The 18,124-nt window shown below is 31.1% G+C and overlaps 2 protein-coding genes across 10 annotated transcripts; one reads left to right on the forward strand and one right to left on the reverse strand.

The window, feature by feature from the left end:
- Nucleotides 1-37: 37 nt before the first annotated feature.
- On the reverse strand, nucleotides 38-14,644 carry LOC128890208 (pseudouridylate synthase 1 homolog). Of its 5 annotated transcripts, XM_054148495.1 has the most exons (7): nucleotides 14,365-14,644; nucleotides 3,633-3,984; nucleotides 1,704-1,837; nucleotides 1,177-1,572; nucleotides 748-1,090; nucleotides 418-673; nucleotides 38-336 (listed from the first exon to the last, which is right to left on the reverse strand). In XM_054148495.1, exons 3-7 carry the CDS (start codon nucleotides 1,771-1,773, stop codon nucleotides 121-123), a joined length of 1,281 nt encoding a protein of 426 aa, XP_054004470.1. In that variant the 5' UTR covers nucleotides 1,774-1,837; nucleotides 3,633-3,984; nucleotides 14,365-14,644; the 3' UTR covers nucleotides 38-120. The 5 variants fall into 5 exon arrangements, with proteins under 5 accessions (XP_054004470.1, XP_054004473.1, XP_054004474.1 ...); XM_054148498.1 differs by lacking the exon at nucleotides 3,633-3,984; XM_054148499.1 differs by lacking the exons at nucleotides 3,633-3,984; nucleotides 14,365-14,644 and adding an exon at nucleotides 3,248-3,588.
- Nucleotides 3,182-14,726, forward strand: LOC128890200 (ATPase family AAA domain-containing protein 2-like). 5 transcript variants are annotated; one of them, XM_054148476.1, is made up of 16 exons: nucleotides 3,182-3,324; nucleotides 4,110-4,338; nucleotides 4,656-5,013; nucleotides 5,087-5,258; nucleotides 5,345-5,426; nucleotides 5,519-5,768; nucleotides 5,846-6,060; nucleotides 6,137-6,429; nucleotides 6,512-6,829; nucleotides 6,901-7,082; nucleotides 7,159-7,345; nucleotides 7,423-7,901; nucleotides 7,985-8,170; nucleotides 8,528-8,563; nucleotides 8,767-9,643; nucleotides 14,591-14,726. In XM_054148476.1, the coding sequence occupies exons 1-16, from the start codon at nucleotides 3,319-3,321 to the stop codon at nucleotides 14,615-14,617; spliced, it is 3,897 nt and encodes a 1,298-aa protein (XP_054004451.1). In that variant the 5' UTR covers nucleotides 3,182-3,318; the 3' UTR covers nucleotides 14,618-14,726. The 5 variants fall into 5 exon arrangements, with proteins under 5 accessions (XP_054004451.1, XP_054004453.1, XP_054004448.1 ...); XM_054148478.1 differs by lacking the exon at nucleotides 14,591-14,726 and adding an exon at nucleotides 14,100-14,358; XM_054148473.1 differs by lacking the exon at nucleotides 14,591-14,726 and adding an exon at nucleotides 9,895-14,059.
- The last annotated feature ends 3,398 nt before the right edge of the window (nucleotides 14,727-18,124 follow it).

Raw genomic sequence — 18,124 nt, forward strand, 5'->3', positions numbered from 1 at the left:
CTTAACAATGCTTAAAATGTAAAATTAAACTACATCGTAATATAAACAATATTTATCCAGAAACGTATTTAATATAGTTTTGCCATATAAATACAATGTCATTTAGAATAAAACATATTTTCATGATGCACTAGAATCCTTACATGCAAACCTCTGTGGTGTAAGAAAACTTGCCAGCCAATTCAAACACGTTTTTTCAGAAGATTCTATGTCAACAATACTTTTTAAAATATAATCTTTATAAAATTGTTCTATTTCTTCGTCGCAATCTTCCCAAGCCAGAGTTTCATGAATTCCATCTGATCCGTATCTTTCGTTATAATACGTGTAATGTACCTAAAGATACGAAAATATAATTTTCATATATAAATTATGACAATTCATCGACAAAGATTTCGTTCAATTTTAGTAACTTACATGATGTAAACTCAATCCTAGACTTGGTGCAATAGGAATGTCAAATCTATCTAGCGAAAACACGTCTTTTATCATATCATTCGTAATAATATTCCTGGAAATTCCTACTATCAAAGCAACCATTTTTCTAATTTGATGTAACATGAAACTTTGTCCTTTAACTTCCAACACAGCGAATTCTATGTCATTTGCAACAAATGTTTCGACGCAGCGAAAATATATTATGTAACGTCGAGCGCGTGGATCCAATGGTTTTCTGTAAAGGAATTCATAGAATTTTTCGATTCTTACTTACGATATAACGATATTTTACCATTTAAAATAACTTACATTTTTGATGTAAAATTATGGAAATTATGTGTACCTTCTAATAGCTTTAGAGTTTCATTTAATTTATTAAGCATATTTGTAGTCAATCGAAATTCATTATATGGTTTCCCATCTATCATTAGAAGTTCTTCCAGTCGTTTTTCTGGATCTACTACATCGTCTTCATTGACTTGTAAAAAATTTGAACTTTCAGAAGCCAAAACAAATGTCGGCATAACGTATCTATACGTTCTCGCATCGCACTGATTTTTGCTATTAAAACCTTTTGTTACTCTCCTTACAGCAAATACTCTAATTTCTTCTGGAAGATATTTATTTATTTCATCTTTATTTGCATGATTTGCTAAAAGACAAATGGAATAAAAGATAATTAATAATGCTTAAATATTTTTGAAACTACAAGCCAAATTGTTCTTATGCATTACTTACGTAGTCTCAGAGAAACAATTTGCCGGACAGCTGACACGCCTCTATCTGTACGTGCAGCTCTTTGAAATCTAACTTCTCGAATGTCATCAAACTGATCCTTTGTAATCAAATTAGATTTAAACAAAGCAAGTATTAAATCTTCCTCTATAGTTTTTGTACCAGGATTTCTTTGCATACCAAAATAATCTCTACCAAGATAACCCATCATTAACACAAAATTTTTCCTTTTAACTCTTTGTGTAACATCTGTACTTTCTTCTGTCTTCTGTACTTTGACGTCAACTTCAACTTCGTCATGCGAATCAGCTATGGGTCTTTTATTGGCATTTAGAAGAGTCTGTGCATCTTGATCAATAATATCAGTTTGGACAGACATGATCCTGTTACAAACTTTATCTAGAAATAAACAATTATTTTATTGTAATGATGAAACATTTTATGAGTTAATGAAGGCTCGAATTAAAGAGTAATCGAATATTGTAATGTTAACATTATTTTGTAAATAAATATTAAATCAATTTTCTTACCAAACTGGGCACTCAACGAACGAAAAAAAGGTGTATTGTTTCTAAAGAAGACTTTCTGACAGCTATACATTTGTACAGGTTGTTTATAATGTTTTAAAATTTCAATGTGTTATGCGATATACAGCTTGCATAACCTACAAAAGGAAACAATGTAATATTAGCTTACAATTAAAGTAGAATAAAAATGATGTTGATACATAAAATATATGCTAAACACAAGAATTTTAATAACCTTATGATTCATAATCATATAACAATAAATGTTTATTATTAAATGTTTATTACAACTTAAAGATGATAGGACACGAAGTGTTTAAAAAGAACACACATATGTATTAAAGGGATGTATAAACATTTTTACGATATTATTTAGAATAATTGATCAATTTTCTTAACCATCAACTAATGTAACAGAAAACTGGAGTAAACGAAAGAAATTATGGAAATGTAATAATGTTTACATGTGGCTATACAATAATTATAATGACAGCGGTATATACGTGTACATACCTGTTCTATGCTACATACACTGTAGTATGCTGTAGTAGATAATTTATTACGCTATACGTTGTCTAACTGTATCTATTATATTGTACTATCAAATTTATTGTACTTATTTAATATAGTCTTATAGGTACTTTCTTAAACCAATATAAATGTATTCTATGTTCTCATATATTTGTACTGTATAAAATAGTAAATACCATAGGCGTCCCAAACCCATCATACTTTTCTATGTTCAACCACCTAATGAAGTGTTAATTAATTCATAATTCTAAGTAGTGTATACTAAGTATAAGCATAAATGCGAAATTCTTTAAAAAATATTAATATTCTAAGATCACAGATGAGGTATAGGATATATAAAAGTGAAAGGAGTATACAATAGATATGGAGGAAATATAGTACAGAAGAAGGGACTGCAAGGCCAAGAGTATCATATGATCGACACGTTTTATATTTAATATTATATTTTCTCTAATCAAAGAAATAAAATGTAATGTATGTGCATCAATTTTCGCAATCATTTCCTTGCGTTATCTTCGAACATTGCGTTATTCTATTTCATGCAGTTTTTCAGTTAATCGTCAGTTAGTACTAAAAAGTTGACATTCTCAGTATCAATGTCTAAATCAATATTTGATCGGTACATTTGTTCTCAGTTGAACAAATGTATCTTTATTCGCTAAACAGTCGACTCAATAATTGCGGATACCGCTACGATGAACACCCTGTATACTTATTCGAGGTGAGGACTGTTGGCAAACGGTTAGGTTAGGTCAGCGGATACGTTTACAGCTAATTTCAGTATGAGTTCGCATATGCAGGGACTGTTTCCAATACAAATTTTATAACCACCCGGCAAAAGAAAAACAATTTTCTATCCATGAACGTTTCAGTTGTGATGTGCGTTATGGAATTTTTCGTTCGTCACGTTCTAACGTACAATAATTTTAAGTGATAGTCGATCGTAAGACGACCTTTGTGAAGGCTTAGTGTGCATGCGCTACGTGCACTCGATCGAGAAAGTGGTGTTACTTTACCCGAGGCATATGACGGACGGTTCGAGTATTGTTTTTAATTTCAAGAAAAATTGGCAGCAAGAACTGGCCAGATGAAGGTAATTCGCGCATTGAAGCGTTAATTATCGAACGTTTCGAATGTTGAAGGATCGCAGAGGTTAAAATTCGTCTGTATCGAGAAGACACTAATTGCTTCCATGGTGCTTTGTTTATTATTACTATAGACAGTGTGCATGGTCTAATTTCTATTATTTTACATATGACGCGATCATTTATCAGGCTTTATCGTCGCCCCTTATCGAGGAATATTCTCTATTTATTTTAATGATTTTTACCTTTTCAAAAAAGCATTCAAGTGGGCGGTGTTCCCATTATATAAAAAAGAAAAAAAAATGAGAAAACACACCTGTTAATTGTCAAATGATACTGTCTTTTGATCTTATCTTCACAGTGCAGAATAAGTTTATTTTTTAACATTTTTCATTCTTTGTATAGTGTTACATCATATTTGTATTTTTATTATTCTCAAAATTCAATTTTTTCTTCAATCATACATGTAAACAAACATCTTAAACTAATATAAACTAATATGTGGCAAAAAGTTGCAAATAATGATAGCTATAAAAAAAGTATCAGTAGAGGATACAGGCAACAATGAAATTGTTGAATTATTGTACATCAATGTTTCTTTCAAACTCTTTTATATTTTCTAAACCAGGAGTGTCAGTACTCTGTTTTTTGTAGACCACCCTGTACACCTGAAAATAATCAAACATATACCATTTTATAATAAATTTGTATTGTCATGTGTATTTAGTAAAACTATTAATTTATGATTGAATTAGTTTAAATTTAAAGACAATTTATAACCAATACATTTTAGATAATGTCAGATGATGATGTTGCATTGGACTCAATGGATACAGAAGAAGATATTTTTTCTCCAAGAACTCGCCGTCTTAGCTCTAATGTTAGACGGGTTAAAAGTTTACGTACTTTAAGGTCACATTCGACCAGTAATTCCCATATATCTATGAATAATTCAAGCGTTCGTCGTAGTACCCGTAACAGAATGCAAACATATGATAATCTTAATACTAGTTGGATTTTAGGTAAAAAATATTCTTAAATTACATTTAATATAAAATTACTTGTGCAATGTTTTATGGTATATCTAACATATTTGGTTCTAAAAATTAAAAATAGTTGTCTGATCAGATTTCACTAACAGATAATTTGTTTTGGAGCAGTTTAGAATTAATTATAAATGTACAATGTAAAATATATTAGGCAAGGCTGAGGTCAAAAGATAAGAATCACTCTACTATACACATGTTACTCTGAGATCTGAAAGATTTCTTACATTCTCCTCCTATTTTTAAGTTCTAGTATTTATTATGTTTCTTGAAGTATCTGTAATATTTTTTAGGAACACAAACATTAAAAGGTTATCCTATGTTTCAACAACATGGTTCTTCATCTGATAAAGATATGGTGGATGAAGTTCCAGAAAGAAAACGTGATCTCAAAGAGCGTATGCCTCTCAGATCACGTGAAAATCATCCTCCTAACAAGAATTCATCAAGGCATATAAGGGAAAGAACAGAACATGATAGACAAAGTAGTAGAGAGCTTAGAGGTAGGTCTGATCGTGATCTTAGAGAAAAAACAGAGCAAGAAAAAGATATTAGGGAACTTAAAGATAGACAAGAGCGAGAAAGAACAGACAGAGAGCATAAGGATAAAATAGAGACAAGAAGTAAATCACACGTAGAAAAAGATGTAAGGTAAATATCTGTGAATACAATTTGTACATTTCAAGTATGAATAAATATGTTTATTGAACAAATTTGTGTGTAGAACGAGTAAATCTGATAGTCCTAGCAGACTTAAAGAAGGGCCTGTAACAAGACTTGGTGGAAATTTAGTTGAAAAAGATGAAAAGCCTAAAGTGGATCAAGACGAAGCTGATGAAGACAGCTCACAAGAAAGCGAGAAAGTGGAAAACAATGATAATTCCGAAAACGAAGATGTAAAATGATTTTCTAAAATTATTTTAATATAGATAAATATGTAGTTTCATTTTGAATTTTTGATACATATAAATCTGATTTATAGGGCTATGAAGATATGTACACGCGCATTAAACGAACTAGAAGGACAGTACAACGACAGTTACCGAGGGGTAAGAAGCTTACAGGTTCGAAGATTGCGTTTTGATACACACATGTGACTATTTTTTTTCCCTAAATCTAACGTAATGTTATTATTTATAAATCGATTATTTTACAGTGGTAGATAGTGATTTAAGTGAATCTTCGGATTCTCCTGGCCCTAGAAAGTACAGTTTACGACAAAAAAAGCCAGCTGTAGATAGATTTCAAGCTAACGTAGAACCAGTTCGACGATCTATAAAAGCGCTTAGAAGTGTTCTTAGTAATTCCATGAGGAGGCGTAAACATAGAAGCAAAAGTACAAGCTCTAGTGACTCTAGCGATTCAGAACCTCAACGCTACGATAAGAAGAAAAGCAAGAAAGCAAGGTAAGATTAAAAAAAAAATTCGATCGAAGATGACGTTATTGTACGATAAGTTATTAATTTTATGAACTTTGTAATAGACAATCGGCAATACCTCAAGGTGGACCACCAGATCGTAAAGCAGATATAAATCCAATTACTTTAGATACTAACATTAGGTTCAATGATGTTGGAGGCTTGGAGTCACATATTCACTGCCTTAAAGAAATGGTTGTTTTTCCTATGATGTATCCAGACGTTTTCGAACGTTTTCATATTACTCCGCCAAAGGGAGTGCTATTTCATGGTCCACCAGGTATATTTAAAACAAATTATAGCGTTTATAGATATATAAATAAATGTCTACATAATTATATGGAATATTTGTCTAGGAACTGGTAAAACATTAATAGCTAGGGCATTGGCAAATGAATGTAGTCAAGGCAGTAGGAAAATGGCGTTCTTTATGAGAAAGGGAGCAGATTGTTTATCCAAATGGGTTGGAGAATCCGAACGCCAATTGCGATTGTTGTTTGAGCAGGCTCAACAAATGAAACCGTCCATAATATTTTTTGATGAAATAGATGGCCTCGCACCTGTTAGAAGTACGAAGCAAGATCAGATTCACGCTAGTATTGTATCTACTCTTTTGGCGCTTATGGATGGTCTCAGTGATAGAGGAGAGGTAAAATATTCAATGTGGAATATGTTAATAACGAAATATGTCTCTTTAATTAATTAAAAATTCCTCGTTCGATTTGCAACAGGTGATAGTTATTGGAGCAACAAATAGAATAGACGCTATTGATCCAGCATTGCGTAGACCCGGTCGCTTCGATCGGGAATTATTTTTCCCTTTGCCTGCTATGAAAGAAAGACTAGAGATATTAAAAATTCATGTTAGCAAATGGAAAAATCCCCCGTCGGATCAATTGTTAGAAGTACTAGCTGAAAAAGCAACTGGTTACTGTGGTTCAGACTTACGAGCTTTATGTACCGAGGCAGTCTTACAGGGCTTGAGAAGAACATACCCTCAAATATATATGACTAGCAGCAGATTACTTTTAGATCCTGAACGAGTTTCAGTACGTTTTTATTAATGTATAATAAATAAATAATTAACTATTCGCCATACTAAATCACATGGTCCACGCAGGTAAAAAAACGGGATTTTATACAAGCTAGTTCTATGCTTATACCATCGTCACAAAGAGTATCACCTTGTTCTCGAAGAAAATTACAACCTTTTATGGAACCCCTATTAGGACCTCCGCTAGAAGAGTTACTCAGTTCGATAAAGGGGATATTTCCTCAAGGAGTCAATCCTACAATGGCAAAGTAATAAGATCTCAGTATTTACGATGTAATAAAATACTATCGCACAGTGTAATTTAATATTATTATATTCTGTCAGAGTAAAAATTAGCACGGGATTACATCGTCCGAGGTTACTAATTTCTGGAGGGAATCTATCAGAAGGTCAAGGGCCACACTTAGCACAAGCGTTATTGTATCATATGGAACATCTACCAGTTCAAACATTAGACGTTAGCACTCTTTTTGCAGAAAGTGGACGATCTCCGGAGGAAACCTGTGTGCAGGTCGGTTACTGACCATAAGTACAAAGATAATTAAATAAAGTACCCATTTACATGACTATGTTCATTTCCTATCGCAGGTATTTAATGAAGCTGCCAGGAACGTACCGTCCATAATTTATATACGGTCGATAGATCAGTGGTGGCCACTTGTACCTGAAACTGTAAAAGCGGTTTTTTTATGTCGTATCGCAGCCCTCGCTCCTTCGTTGCCTATCTTAATCCTAGCTACGAGTGATACAACATATCAAGACCTCCCTAGCCAACTGCGAAGTCTCTTTAGCGAGCTTCGCGGAGAAGTTTATTGGATGAAAACGCCAACAGCGGAACAAAGATCGAAATTCTTCCGACATATTTTCATGGTTCAAAGCTTGAAGCCGCCAAAAATAAAGGACGACAAAGTTGAAGTTTTAGAAGAGCTTCCTTTAGCGCCAGATCCTATGCCAATGAAATTAACGGAAGAAGAGAAGAAGGTCATGTACGAAAAGCAAGAAGTTTCCTTGAGAGAGTTGAGAATTTTTTTGAGGGAGATTTGCGCGAAACTCGCGAGGAATAGACAGTGAGTATTTGTATACATTTCTTTCTTGTTTTTATATATCCTACGAAATGTTAACTGATATCGAGCTTCCTTTGTTTTTATAGATTTTTCATGTTTACTAAACCGGTGGACACGGAGGAGGTACCAGATTACAATATGATAATAAAACAGCCTATGGATTTAGAAACAATGATGACGAAAATCGATATGCACTGTTATCTTTGCGCTCGAGATTTTCTTGACGATATCGATCTCATTTGTAGGAATGCTTTGGAGTATAATCCTGATAGGTCAGTATATTTAATGTATATCTATGAAATTTTTAAAACTCATTGACTAAAAATATACATGTAAATATTAAGTGTAATTAAGCACAAAAGTATTTAGTTTGTTCATATTAACTCCGTTTCCTTATTGAATTATTCAAACAAATTTTGAATGCTTTGACAAACAACAGAAATATCGTAATTTTCCGATCGAAAGATTATAAGTATTTAAAAGATTTGTACTTTACACACTATTATTTATATTTATTAGTATAGGCGCTTTTTTATATTGTTCATCGCATATATAGCATATATATATATAAATATAAATAATGGAGCTAAAGTTCATACTGACATTCATGTTGTGTGTTTTCATGTCAGCTTACGTGATAGGCCTTCCCTTGGAATATTGAAGAGGTAGTTCTGACATTCCTGTTTATCCGTTGCTGTTGTTGCTCCGTAGTTAAAGTGGTCTTCAATTTCTCAAATATACTTCAGTAATTATAAATATAAATAAAAATTTATATTATTGAAGACCACTCATCTTAGTTCACATTGCTTTTCACTAGTGACGCATTTTTTTGCCATTTGTCTATATGTCCTATTGTGCTCTTTCGCAGAGATCCAGCGGACAAGTTGATAAGACATCGCGCGTGCTCCCTCCGCGATAATGCATACGCATTGATAAAAGCAGAATTGGATTCTGACTTCGAAGACAAGTGTCGCGAGATCTCCAAGAGCCGTAGAGTTACCGATAGCACGTATAACCACGCAGAAAATAAAAACCATACAAAAACAGATCATTCCGCGTCTACGACCGAACGAACATACAAGAAGGATACAGGAAGTCCTAGTCATTCTCTTGTCGTAAACGGCAAAAGATTTAGTAATTCTAGAAAGCGTCGAATACCTGCCTGGGCCAGAGGTTACGTGAAGAAAGTTCATAAAAAGAAAAAAATTGCATTCGATGATACCGTAACTACATTCGACACCAAGGTTTGCATTACCAATGAAACAACGAGCATCGATTTAGACAAATTCCAAGAATTCGAAACCGAAGCGAACAGTGTTTTAAACGGGCACGTAAATTTGTTTGATAATTCGGATTCCGAAAATGATTCGCAAAATGAGAATTTGAAAGAGGTACAAGGAATTCAGACCAATAACGTGAACGATCAACGCATCGATGAACATGAAAGTATGGAGATGTCTTTCACAGAAGAAGATAAGAATGTAGAAAATAGTGGATCTAATTCTTCGTCTAGACGAGAAAGTATGGATGAATTATCGTTCGCTATTGAAAGTGATTCTAGTCTAGCAAAATTCGAAGAAAACGAGAAACTTGTGGTAGATAAGAATGAATTAGAGAGTGCATGGCAACATACTGTTAACGTTACGAAGGATTTTCCTGTAGAAGTATTATGCGACATTTATGTTCAACTGAGCCGGTCTGTAGGAAAATACGCTCAGTGCTACGATAGAAAATCACTGCCAAAGGTAAATATGTTTTATTTCACTAATTACTGTACATCTATTTTTTCATGCATGCATTATGCCGTTTCTTTTCCTAATGTTTATTTATTTACTACCGAGGAATGTTATAAAACTTGGTTTCCCCCTTATGTTACTTGTCTTTGTTTAAATTTTGCTGTCGCTTGTGGCTCTTCAATTGGTCTATGCTGGAATTTGAAGAGCATAACCTCTCTGTTGGTATGAAATATTTCATAATTTCTATATAATATGTATAGGACTTGCTCAAGGAAATGAAAAGGTTTGAAGAGTTCAAGACAACGTACGAGAAAGTTCATCATGTTGCTAACCAAACTGACATGCTATAAAGCCATGTTACTATCTTTAGCACTATTATAACAAAACTCTTTTGTATATTTACTCTGAAAAAGGTTACTGCCTATACTTGTTAAGTCACATGGTAACTTGAAATAGTATCTTCTTACTTTTGTTTTGGTTTTTGCTGCTGCTGGCTATTAAAAAGAAGTACTTTTTATTATCACACAAAATATTAACAAAAAAAAGAAACCAAGTTATATTTAAATTTCAGTGTTTAAAGTCGCGGCAAAATGTAACAGTGCATAAAACTTACAAACAGAGAAGTATTAGTAGGAAGTTAAAAGAAAACTGTTGAAACTGTTCGTTTCGACTCTAAATACGAAATCGTAAATTATTATAATCACATTGGCTTTCATTATGTATAATTAATAATTGATGTTAGACCTCTCTTCATCAAAAATTTTGATATCGATGTAAATTACTTTATTTATTATTTCTGTCTTTTGGATGCGATATTTATTTAAAAAAAAAAAAAAAAAAAAAAACAAACAAACAAAAAAAACAGAAAACAAAAATAATAACGAGAAAATAGATACATTCAAATTAATTTTCATAAAATTATAAACAATTTATTTTTCTTGCAAGTCAATTTTAATGGAGTACTTGTGCAAATTCTGGGTTAATATGTAATATGTTATACCTTGAAGAGGTATACTATTTCATATCAACAAAACTTTGCAAACACTGGTTATACAAAGATGATGGTAATTTAATATAATACGTACTTAACTATAGTTTTTTACATATGGTATTTTACAGTACATTATATCAAATTATTTTATTGTACATTCACACGGTAACAGCTTCATAAATGTTATAATGTAAAATGCACTAAAAATTCTTCATATGCACCAGTTATTACTTTGGATTTTTACAGTTCTTTAAGTAAAGATTTTTAGAACAGATACTTTGAACATAGACATATCTTGATGCATAGGTTCAAGCACGCATATATAAAAAACATATGTGCCCTGTTTTAAAAATATTTAGAGAAAAATACAATTTTACTTTGGCAAAGTAATTTTGCATAATTTTGTAACTCTTTTTTTGAATGATTATTCATCGTGAATCATAATTTTGATTATTAATATCAATAATGAATTTGTTAGGAAATTGATAAAAGCTTATAAATTGATTTCATAAAAAAAATATTGTAAATACATTCCAAATCTTATAAACAATGTTATATGTTGCATATTAGGAACTTTTGGCTTTGTACATATTTTATTTTCAGTAATAATTTATACTAGATATCTTTTGTTATGTTATTTTCTCAATTTATAGCTCTGACTATAATGTATAAATGAATTGATAGGTACTAAAAATGATTATAATTAAAAATCACGAATAATTTAGTGTATTAGATTAATATTTACCATTTAGAATAACATTTAACACAATGACCTTATAGGAATGGATATAAAATTTATTTAATATAACGAAAATGTACATTGATACAATTTTTATATCCATTAAAAAAATAAGGCATTGCAGTGTTATGGAGTTATTCAGAATTAGTAGTTGTTGTTTATATTAATACGTTTAATTAACTATAATTGAAGCAGATAGACAAATTATATGTAAGTGATCGAGTTTAGTTATTATAAATAAGGTACAATTGCAATATAATACATGCTCTTCAATTTATTTTGACCAAAGCTATAAGCCATATGCGAAATAATAACAAATAGGTTTTCATTCTACTGATAATGCAAAAGTGGACATAATTGAAAACTATTATAAATGTGAAATACCTCGGTAAAAATCTTAAATATACACAGAAGAAACTATCTGTATAAATATTAGTTAATATTATATGTAAACCTTACATTCTAGATTCGTATACTGGTTGTGATTCATACTGTAACTGTGAAAGGGTAGTTACCAGATAATGTATGTGAGATAAAAGATTCTGACACATGCTAGAATGCAAGTAACAAGGTTCTTCCTATATTAAATGAGCATATACATAGTATTCACGTGAGAACTATGTTTGCAAATCATTTCCTTTAATCAATTTTAATTATTTATATAGGTACACAAATAGAGTACACATATTTGAATTAGGAAATTCTTAAAAGAATGTTATGTGATTAACAAGTAATACCTGTCTTAGGAATATGATATGCCATTAATAGTACGAAAATGTAATACAGTGTGGTTGAAAAGTGATGTCAACTAGTTTCACACTTTATTACATTCGTGTTAATCAGAATTTTCAAATGTGAAAATGTCTTTAATTAATTACAATAGGTTCACTCTTAATTTGTAAATTCATAATTAAAATCATTGCTGAATCTTTTTATTATCATTATTTAAAATTTATTAGAAGATAGAAATGAAAAGACTGAAATTTAGAAATGCTCACTACATAGTATTTATTTTTCTGTATATTACACCCTTGTGTGTAGATTGAATTAACAAAATGATTTTCATTATCCTATCACGTGATCATTAATAATGTAAATACCAAATTTTCGAGATAAAATAATTTTATATATCTAATTTTATGAATACAATACACAACTATTTATGTAACTAATGTCATGATACATGTCCAATGTCTAACAGTGATATATTAATTGATTTAAAATAACAATAATATGTAATAGAAATACGTCACACATAAAGACTTAGTTTTTTCATTATAAATTAGTTGTAGTGTTGCAAAATATTTAATTGGTAATAGCAAATAAATAATTTAATTTCATAGATAAAATTGCTTCCATGTTTAATTGTAAATCATCTAAAAAATGTTCCATGCATACTTATTGTTTTATATCCAGTGTTAAAATTGTACCAAACACTAAAGAATGTACATCTAAAAATCTCTTAATAATTCATGCAATATAAAACATATTATGCAAGGAACTTTAAATTTTAAAAGTAAACTGTAATATTGCTCCTAGTTTTTAAAGTATTATTAAAAATTTCAGCGAGACATAAAAATTGTTTTGAACTTATGTACTCATGTTACTAAAATTTACAAAATTTGTATAAATTTCGTTTAATTCAAGATATTCTTAAAATGGATATTGCTGATATTTGCCAAAGAAATTATGTAATACATCTCAATAATAAAAATTCAAATATTACCTTGACAAATAGTATATGATACAGAAAAATCACATGTACAATTAACATTAATTGCATTATTGTGACTTTCCTGTTTCCATTAATATATTTTACATTCCACTTTATTATAAAGATTTGAGACGTGTAATTACTCCAAAAATAATTTCTGGTGCTATTTTCTGAAATGCTATCATCTCTGTATTACCAAGAACATTGCGAATGTACTGTGTAATTACATGTAAATTGTATTAATTGAGAGGTTCTCATAACCACTGCCGTTTGAACTAACTAATATAATTACTTTGCTAAAGTATTCGGATAACGAAGATTGTAACATTGCTGTCAACAAAGAACACATTGTGCTAGAGTCTGACAAAAACTCTCAGCATTTGGTATATTGGTGTGGTCTTTGAGAGATGGTAATATTAAGCATAGGATGTGTTAAACATTCAGAAAAGAAAGCAAAAAAAAAGCATACACTGCCTTATTTATTTTACCATATAGGTAATACATTTTATTGTCATTCATTGTAGCATAATAAATTGAAGTTTCATAATGTAATAACCTGTGTAATAATCAATATATCCTGTCATGTTACTTTTCATTTTTCATTTATAATTACCATTGACGAATTTATTTAATTCAAACTGTTCAAATACTAATTATTTTTGTAGACATGAGACATTAAATATTGAATTAAAATTTTATAAAATACATACTTTATTATTTTAATATTATTTTCTCGATCTATTTTCTTATTGCATCCTACATCTCTTCATTAACCCTCTTCTATACTTCTTTTATTGAAACTATACAAAAACTATACTTTTGCGTACTGTATTTTCGAAACGGTGGAAGATATTTAATGCGGCTTTCACAACGAGCGCGATAATTCAGCCGCTCAAACTTATACTTGGATCGCTCATTGTATACATCAATTTACATTCTGTATTACATATATAGAGAGACATATATACATATATATTCTATATTATTCCATCTTAATATGAAAACAAATTGCAATTTACAGGAAAATTCATAATTTGTATTCATAAAGGTAGAATATAGGCCATGGACATTAAAAAGTAGAATTACCGAAAATAGAACAGGTGGTAACCCTGTTAAGAAGTAAACAGACGAAGGTTAACAATGATCGATGGAAGAAACGCGTCGCAGGAATAATAAAACACGGAGATTCTCCACGTTTTTATTTCCTAATACTTCCAATGCAACAAACTTACATAAATAAACCATATTATTATATACACAATAGTATCTGTCATGTATTTGCTCACCAATCTTTCCCCTTTCTTCGTTTACGATATCTTCTCCTCAATCCCAAGAATGTGGCCATTCCGATTTATCCCGCGTAACCTTAACTTTATACGATCGTCAACATTCTCTAGACATTTCTTTCTTAGAATGAAGGAAGCTTAATAATCAGTTAAAACACACCCAGTCATCTTTCCACGATAAAGTTTATGGTACTCTGCCTACTTCGCCCTCGCTTCTCTTTCCCAGATTTCCGAACGTGTAATTCAAAACTGACGATAACTCGTGTGTCTCGGACTATTGGAGAAAAGAACGGGTAGGACAATGGAGAATGTAGATGCGACACTGACCAGGCAATCAACAAATGTTTCTGCCCACTTTCTACTGTTCGAATGTTGGGCACGCACACATGTATCATCGAGTATAAATCGGGACTGTAGTATGAGTCGAAAGACGAATTAAAAGGTTAAGGAATTTGAGCTCTGTAGATAACTATTCCAACCATATGATAAATAGTATACTACAGTTTTTACTAACATTTTGTTTTTTTTTTTATATTAGTATACATGTAACATTTTTTTTTAATTGATTGTTTTATTTATAAAAATAAATGTATGTGTTTGATTATTTTAATAAAAATCAGAAGTTGTATTGCGGAGTTCTTTAATACATTAGTGTTTCTTCCGAAAAATTAAATGGTAAGATAAGTAGGTACAGTGAGTAACTTTAATATTCGGACACTGTGAGATTTTTACTTTGTTACATCATAACTTCGTTCCTAATCAAACAAATAAAAAACATAATCAAGTATTCTATTAAGGTATATAGTATAAGTTTTACTTACATAAATTACAATAGTTGTTAAATAATACGATTTAAACAAAACATTGTCTGATATTCGCGTTACTTTAATATTCGGACACCTTTATTAGGTTGTCCCAAAAGTGTCTTTCGTTTTATTAATAATTAATTCATACACAATATTTTATGTTTTATGTTACATTACAAAATTTTGTACAATTCAATTCGCTCCATTACTGTTACGGCATCAATGTCTAAGAAATTATATTGTCTATTTGTATAAACACTGCCACAGAAAATAATCGAATGCAACTCACGAAAGAAACTTTTAGGACAACCTAATAGAAACTATGTATTTTGAGGCTAATTTTTATAATATATTTTAATTATTTATAATATATAATTATAATTTGTCCACTAATATGTTTTAATATCTTGTTGGGTAGCCATTCTGTTGTATCGCTTCTTTTAAACGTTGTGGCATATTGCTAATGATTTTTTTTAAATATTCAATAGTTATTTTGTCCAATTTTTCTTTTAACCGACGTTTCAACATTTCTTTTGAAGATATTGTTGTTGTCTTGATACGTCGCTCTAGTCCATTCCACACATTTTCGATAGAATTGAGGTCAGGTGATTGAGGTGGTGGTTGCAAAACTTTTAGACAATTATACAGTAAATATTCTTGCACGATGCGTGCCTTATGTTTCTGGTCATTGTCCTGGTAAAACTTAAATGTGTTTAAAATTCCCATTTGTGTAGCACTTTTGTGTAAATTATTTTTTAATATGTCCAAATATACAGTTTTGTCCATAATATTGTCAATAAAAACTAATTCGCCCAGCCCAAATGTGGATATACAGCCCCAGACAAGCACACTGCCTCCTCCATGCTTTACAGTCGGCCTTAGATTTTTAAATTTAAATTCTTCATTTTCCTTACGCCACACCATCCTTCGTCCATCTGATCCAAAAATGTTAAATTTACTTTCGTCGGTAAAAATGACATCGTTCCACCATGTTTCTTCCATGAAAACAAATTCTTTAGCAAAATTTAATCTCTTCTTTCGATTCTGTTCATTCACATACGGTTTCTTCCTAGCTACTCTTCCATTGTAACTACTATCTTTTAAGGCGGATTGTTTGGGAATGTACCTTCTTCCCAGTCTCGTTTAAGAGCTTTGTTGCTAATTTTGGTGCACCGAGTGAAGGATCCTTCTTTGTTTTTCTTATTAGTTTCCTCAGCTTCGTGAAGTTGGCACTTCCAAATGGAAATTTGCATAAAAATCAAATTGCATTCGTTTGTCCACGATTTGTCCACGTTTGTCCAACCACAATTTTCATTTGCCCTCGTTTTGTCAATTTTATAGCTAATTATTTCTGTCTGCACCAGAACCACTAACGTTATTTGTTATTTGTTTGTTTTTTAAATTAATATTATTGACATGTTACATAAAAACGGGGAAAGAGAAATAATTAAAATATAAATATTCCAATAGCCATTCCACAAACAATTTCTGCATTTTAACTATTAATTTGCATCCAAGGGTATATACCACATACATATTCACCTTAATAATTATTAAATTGATGAACATGATACGTAAGTGTAAGTAGCGATACTACATTTTCCTAATCTATGCATAACCTTTTCCTAAGGGTTACACAAACGAAAACTTTTATTGGAAAAACAAATAACGTTAATGGTTCTGCGCAGACAGAAATAATTAGCTACAAAATTGATAAAACGAAGACAAATGACCCGCAACCGAGCGTATCGCTGGCAACTTCTCCTTAATTGAAGTGTATCTTTTTTCTGAGGGGTGGACAAACGAAAATACTTGTTGGACAAACGAAAAACATTACTGGACAAAATGTGGAAAGACACATTTTTTAAGGAAATCCTAAAAAAGGTCTATATGGGTTTGTTGACTTTAAATGGCTTGTTTGTGATGTAACTTTTTTCTGGAGGGTGGACAAATGAAAATTGTAGTTGGACAAACGTGGACAAATCGTGGACAAACGAATGCAATTTGATTTTTATCCAAATTTGCATTTGGGGGTGCTAACTTCACTAAACTAGTTTCCTCTTATCGGGTGCATCCAACTTCTTCCGTTAGCCCTTTTGGGGTATAGAGTCTATACGATCCTCGTATTTGAACCGTTTGATGATATTTGCTACGGTACTCTTACTCATGTTGAGTATGGCAGCAATTTGTCTACATGATTTCCCCTTTGTATTGTGAAAAATCACAAGTTGTCGTATATTATACGTGGTATTGCTTTTGCGTGGCATTATACACGTGCACATAACGGTTATCGAAGAATAACTGATGAAATAAAGCTTGTTGTTGTTAGTATCATCCGAACAGTCTACTGCATTTGTAAACAAACACTCCTTCTAAATTCGAAGTAACTCTGCGTAAACACTCAGAAAAGGTGCTACACTACCAAGTGTCTGAATATTAAAGTAACACGAAAATCAGACAATGTTTTGTTTAAATTGTATTATTTAACAACTATTGTAAGTTATGTAAGTAAACCTTATACTATTGTTTACCACACATATACCTTAATACAATACTTGATTATGTTTTTTATTTGTTTGATTAGAAACGAAGTTATGATGTAACAAAGTAAAAATCTCATAGTGTCCGAATATTAAAGTTACTCACTGTATGTGTAAAATGTCGGTACGTTTAGTGTTAATTATTAACTATATGAATGTTTATGCCGTCAAAGTACCGTATTTTAATGGGTAAGGGGACAAAATTAACGTAGTATTTTGTGGTAAATATGAATTTCGATCGTTGAATCTTGTTCAACGAATAACGAATTTTTTTAATGCCAGATTTTAATATCACTTGAATTTCATGTCACGAGGAGATACGAAGCTGTAGTATGTACTTTTGTAGTAAATATCTATTGTACGTTACCACGAACCGATGTTAATGTGTCGTTATATTTGAAATGGCAAACTTAT

This window comes from Hylaeus anthracinus, unplaced genomic scaffold (assembly GCF_026225885.1).
Source record: "Hylaeus anthracinus isolate JK02 unplaced genomic scaffold, UHH_iyHylAnth1.0_haploid 12000, whole genome shotgun sequence".
Lineage (NCBI taxonomy): Eukaryota > Metazoa > Arthropoda > Insecta > Hymenoptera > Colletidae > Hylaeus > Hylaeus anthracinus.